Source organism: Rattus norvegicus, chromosome 9 (genome assembly GCF_036323735.1).
Source record: "Rattus norvegicus strain BN/NHsdMcwi chromosome 9, GRCr8, whole genome shotgun sequence".
Taxonomy (NCBI): domain Eukaryota; kingdom Metazoa; phylum Chordata; class Mammalia; order Rodentia; family Muridae; genus Rattus; species Rattus norvegicus.
In genome coordinates, this window is record NC_086027.1 from 78308755 (window position 1) to 78314625 (window position 5871).

Here is a 5871-nt window from a genome sequence, read left to right on the forward strand (position 1 = left end):
GTATCATTTCTTACGTCGCACCGTGTGTTCTGCCAATCGTGGCTTAGAATGCCATCTTGACAGTAGTGCCAGGTTGGGTTCTCCCCTCCAGAAAGGCATTCTCTGCCTCTCCGCCAATGGAATCAGAAAGGAGAAACTCTCCGCTAGAATGAGGGGCGCGGTAAAGAAAACAGACGGAAAGGAAGCCCCAAGGCAGTCCAAACAGATCTGAGGACATCAGTGAAATATTGGTGGCAAAGAAGACCTTGGCCTGGCAGTGACCCCGGGGAAGGCTGACTGCCCATGCACCCAGGACATCATCTGCTTCACCCAGGTTGGGGGCCATCGCTGGCTTCCTGCTGGGTTGCTCCACCTCTCCTCCGCCAGGTGGAGCCTGAACTCACGCAATCCTTTTTAAGGTTCAGAGGTCACGCCGTGGGGCTGAGGTAAACCGGATGAGGCGGCTTTTGACCACACAAGCTTGCTGTCCGTCGCCTCCCAGCCCAAACGCTACAGCCAGCTCCTCTCCGTGAGGTTCTCCGCTTACCCCACGGCTTCCCTCGCAGACACCCCAGAAGGAAGCCATCATGCCCCACCTCCGAGCTCACGAAGTCCAGCAGCTGCTGCACAACAAGTTCGTGGTCGTCCTGGGGGATTCGATCCAGAGAGCCGTCTACAAGGACCTGGTGCTCCTGCTCCAGAAGGACTGCCTGCTGTCTTCCAGTCAGCTGAAGAGCAAGGGCGAGCTGAGCTTCGAACACGACGTGCTGCTGGAGGGCGGCAGGTGGGGACGCATGCACAATGGCGCCCACTACCGCGAGGTGCGCCAGTTCTGCTCCGGGCGCCACTTGGTGCGCTTCTATTTCCTCACACGTGCCTACTCCCCCTATGTCGAAGACATCCTACAGCAGCTGAGATGGGGCGAGTATGCCCCCGACTTGGTGATCGTGAACTCCTGCCTCTGGGACCTGTCCAGGTACAGAAGCAATTTCCTCAGAAACTACCGGGAGGACTTGGAGAGGCTCTTCCAGCGCCTGGATCAGCTGCTGCCCAGCGGCTGCCTCGTGGTGTGGAATACCACCATGCCTGTGGCCGAGGTCGTGTCCGGGGGCTTCATCCTCCCGGATGCTTCGGGCTGCCCTTCACGCCTGCGTGAAGATGTGATGGAAGCTAACTTTTACAGCTCAGTGGAGGCGGCAAGGCATGGCTTCGATGTGCTGGATCTCCACTTCCACTTCCGCCACGCAGGGCAGCATCGGCTAAGCGATGGCGTGCATTGGGATGAGCGTGCGCACCGCTACCTCTCACAGCTGCTGCTGGCACACGTGGCAGACGCCTGGGGCGTGATCCTCCCAGCCCACAACACGGTAGGAAGGTGGATCAGGGATGTCCCTGCAGAAAGACAGCCAGACCGGGCAGACCGAAGGCAACCTCGAGACCACCACCACTGTGAGCAGCGCGAACCCCCTGGGGCCAGGCACTCTCCCTCTTCCAGGTACCACCACCACCATACCCCTCAGAGATCTTCCTCCCACCCTCGAAACCTGCCCAGCCGCAGAGAGGACCGTATTCCCTCCTCTCCAACCTCCCAACCGCAGCCCTTCCACAGAGATTCCTCGAGGCGCAGGCATGGATACTCCAGGGAAGTCAACTCAGTGGATCGTGAGCATAGACCGGGCCCCATCCGCAGAGTCTATTCCCACCATGAGATCAGGGCGTCTTCCCCTTACCCTTCCCGGCACCACAGTGAGCCACACAGATCTCATAGAAGGCACAGCCATCATCGGCACACCTAAGCACACGAAGAGGCAAGGGGCCTTAAAGCCACCTGACTCAGTATCCTGGCCTTCAGCAACCCTATTTGAAAGCAATTTAGTTTTCTTGGCCGTTTCTTGGGGACGAAGCCCAGATCTGAAACTCCTCACCCCACTTATAACTGTTGGCATTTGTTCGGAAATATTCCTCATGAAAAAGCACTCCTCTCATTAAAAAGAGAGAGGCCTAGAAATGAGTTAAGTCTTAAAGCACTAATCTCTGTTGACATTTTTCCCCAAGAAAAATTAAAAAAAAAAAAGTCAATTCAGAACTGTATTGACTTCACCTTGACCACTGATTTCTGCGTCCGTTAGTAGAACTTTATCTCCCAAGAATTCACGGTAAGTTGGATTGGAGATCCTGTAGCTGTATTTGTCTGTTTGAAAACAGTACTGTCCTTTAAAATGTGTAATGGCTAGAGATCTGTTTGCTAGAATAGAAGAGTCTGCATTTTTAAGTTCATCGAGTGCCTACTATTTCTGCCTCTGTAATTTCATTTTTCAGAAGTTTCATGCACTCATATGCATGTATTTTGGTTCTCTTCTTTCCCCCATTACTCTTACTCTTCTCCCACTGAACTACGTTTTCCCAAATAGTCTCACAGCTACATTGATGCCTTTTTTTCTTTTTTCTTTCTCTCTCTCTCTCTCTCTCTCTCTCTCTCTCTCTCTCTCTCTCTCTCTCTCTCTCTTTTTTTTTTTTTTTTTTTTTTTTTTGGAATCCACTAAGTTGAGTTCAGGTTGCTTGCATGAGCCTGGAGGAGGTGTTCTTGAACAGTTTTGGGGGGTCTCCATAAAATGGCATGGAAAACACAGAGAGCTGTCTATAGTCTCTCAGAACGCACATAAGCAGAGCCCAGCACCCCCATCACCCCCATACACCATCCCGGGGCCATTTGTTCATGTGATGAACTTACATTAGTAGGTCATTATCACTCCTCTCACTGTCTGCTTTCGAATGTGCTCTTGGTCTTTTAGCATGTGCATCCTCTAAGCTTGGGCAACTATTTCATGATAACCACTGTCTTTTAAAACATGTCATTTCACTCTATCTATTCACCACCACATCCTCCAAATCTCTGGAAACCAAGGGTCCATAACTGTTTCTGTAATTATGTACATAGAATGTTACATAGATGTATGCCTTTTATAGTATGTAACCTGTCTGATTGGGTTATCTCACACAGTAATGTGCATGTATATATGTATATATCTCCTTTATGTCTTTTCATGGCTTGATAACTCATTTATTTTTAGCCCTGGATAACATTGCATCATCACAATGTTCCACTGTTTGTTTTCCCCGTTCACTTCCTGAAGAAACTCCTGGTTGCTACGCAGTTGGAGACATTATTAATAAAATCGTTATAAATATCTGTGCACGTGTGTGGGGTTTTGTGTGGCTGTGAAGTTTCCGTTCATCTGAGTCAGGGTTGAGGACCCTACTGCTGAACTGTGTCATGATGGCTATGTTAGGTGTTGTAAGAGACCGCCTGGCTGAGCGCATAGCTTAGCCATAGGACACATGCCTGGGATGCATGAGACCAGAATGTCTGCCGCCAGCACTGCAAAATAAACCACAAGAGAAACCTTGCAAAACTGTCTGCTAAGTTCAACACACAGTTTCTCATTCCATCTAAGAGTGAATCATAGCTCCGGTTGCTTGGTGTCCACTTAAGCATTTGCTTTTATCAGTATTGGGAGAATGTTTCCAGGGGTTGGGAAATCTTTGTATATATGTGTGCCTTCTTCAGCACCATTTGTAGAAAACATTATTTTCTCCATTGTCTTACCTTGCTCTTTTACCAAAGATAATTTAACTGTACTGTAGCTACTGTCTGAAGTCTCCATTCCGTTCCATTGTTCTTGGATATGGATTGCACTACCTTGATGGCTGTGACTTCATTCTAATTCCAGAAGACAAGAGCTATGTCTCCGATAGTTCTTCAATACTGGGTTGGCCACCCTGGGTCTTGAACTGCTCAGTATACAAGTTAAGACTGAGTCTTGAGGATTATAGTAATAGCTAAGTCTGTAAAATGCTTGAGGGCCTAAGTTTGATGCCAAGACCCATATTTTATAAAAAGAAAAGAAATGCCAGAAGTAATGGGACACACTTGTAATCCTGACGCTGGGGAGGCAGAATGAGCAGAATCCTGGAACTTGCTAGCTGGCCAATATAACCTACTTGCTGAGTTTAATTTCTAAGCTAGGGACAACTGTCTCAAAAACAAACAAATGAAAAAGTGGGAAATGCCTGAGTAGAGTGAATGCTTTGAATGCTTTCCTCTAGCTTCCAGGATGAGAAAGAAGTGGGAGGGGACAGGAGGGGAGAGAGTTTGCCTTAGACCTTGCTCCTAATGCAGTGGTGTATAGATCAATGTAGAATATATTGGCAATTTTAATGTCTTTACCATGAACATAGGTTTTTATCGATTTAGTTTTTTGATTGGGAGTGGAGGTCCTCATATATGACTTAACGATAATTTGTTAAATTTGTGCCCGAGCACTTCATTTAAGGGGATGCTAATGTAGACAGTGGCACGTTTAGAACTCCAGCAGAACTCTAATTGTTGAACACTGGTATATAATAAAGCACGGGAGCCAGTGAGATGGCCCGGGAGGGAATAGGTGCTTCTTAGGCAAAGCCTCAGACCTTGAATTTGATCCCTAGAAGCCACAAGGTGGAAGGACAGAACCAGTTCCAGAAAATTGTCTCCATCCTAGGCACCCTGGCTGGGACACATGCATACCCGCCTGAGACAGAGATCTCTCCATCTCCCTCCCGTCTCTCCCACCTCCACTTATAAATAAATATGGGGAGGGGAAGCAAAGGGCACTTGTATCCTCCAGTTTTGCTCCAGTTATTCACCAGTCCCAAAATATTCTTGATTGATTCATTTGGATTTTGTACTTGCTATTCTGTTGTCTCTGAATCAGGAGAATTTAACTATTTAATATCTGTATACTGTTTTATTTTCATCTTTATTAGCTTGGGTATTTTTTATTTACATTTTGATTGTTATTCCCTTTCCCGGCTTCAAAGTGGCCAAGATATCCAGTATATCCTCAAAAGGGCACAGTGAGGGAGTACAAATGCCTTTCTCATCTTAGATGCTAGCTGTAGAGTTTGGAAACATTTTCTTTTGCTTTTTCCAGGTTGAGGTAAATCCACTCCGTTTCTGATTTTTCTCTGTAGCTTTAGTGAGAGTGGGTGTTGAATTTTGTGGAATACGTTCTGATTCTGAAACTATAATCATTTTATTTGTTTTTAGATGGCTGGTGTGATAGGCTATTTGACTGTTGAATCAGCCTTATAATCAGTGAGTCCTAACTTGTCACAGTATAAAATTACTTTTAAACATTTTTGGATTTGATTGTTTACCTCTATCAATTTGAGAGTTATTGGTCTATGTCCCTCTTTCCATGTAACTCCTTGTGTGTTTTTTGTGTTAGAGTAGAATTGGCCTCATAGAACGAGTTCAGAAACATTCCTTCTGCTCCTGTCTTCTGGATCATAAGGAAATAATAACAAGTTCCTGCTTAAATGTTTAAGAGACTTCATCAGCGAACCATCTTGCCTTGACAGCTTCTGCTTTAGAAATTTTTGTTTGGTTCTTTTTGCTTTTCTTTTCTTTCTTCCTGTTTTGTTTTTATTTTGCTGCTGAGAATTGAACACGAGGCTTCTCAGATATTAAGTATATGGTCTATCACTGAGCTATACGTCCAGTGTTTGAGACCATTTGAAATTACTGATAAGCTTTGAGAGTTCTACAGATTTTTGCCTTGCAATGAATTGTTAGGTTCTATCTTAGTTATCAAATATGAGGTTGGAGTTGCTTGACCATATTCCCAAAGTACTTGTGTGACGATCCTGGTGATACCCATAAGACCACAGCAACCTCCTTCGATTGATAATCCTCTCGTTTTTCCCAGGGCACGGCTAGATACTGAGTCAAGGATTAACATCATTTGTGGTGTGTTTGATTTCTCTTTCTTCCTGAGTTCCTGTTATCAAGTCCTTTTTACTACTTTTTATTGTTTCTTTCATCCATTAGATTTACTTCCCTTTCACTTA

General features: G+C 45.8%; 1 protein-coding gene across 1 annotated transcript; it reads left to right on the top strand.

The window, feature by feature from the left end:
* Positions 1-417: 417 nt before the first annotated feature.
* On the top strand, positions 418-3169 carry Pced1bl1 (PC-esterase domain containing 1B like 1). The gene has a single exon (XM_237227.6). It carries the CDS (start codon positions 567-569, stop codon positions 1773-1775), a length of 1209 nt encoding a protein of 402 aa, XP_237227.3. The 5' UTR covers positions 418-566; the 3' UTR covers positions 1776-3169.
* The last annotated feature ends 2702 nt before the right edge of the window (positions 3170-5871 follow it).

Bases quoted from the DNA above. Each gene is read 5' to 3' on its own strand.
- Pced1bl1 (XM_237227.6), top strand. From the start codon at position 567: ATGCCCCACCTCCGAGCTCACGAAGTCCAGCAGCTGCTGCACAACAAG.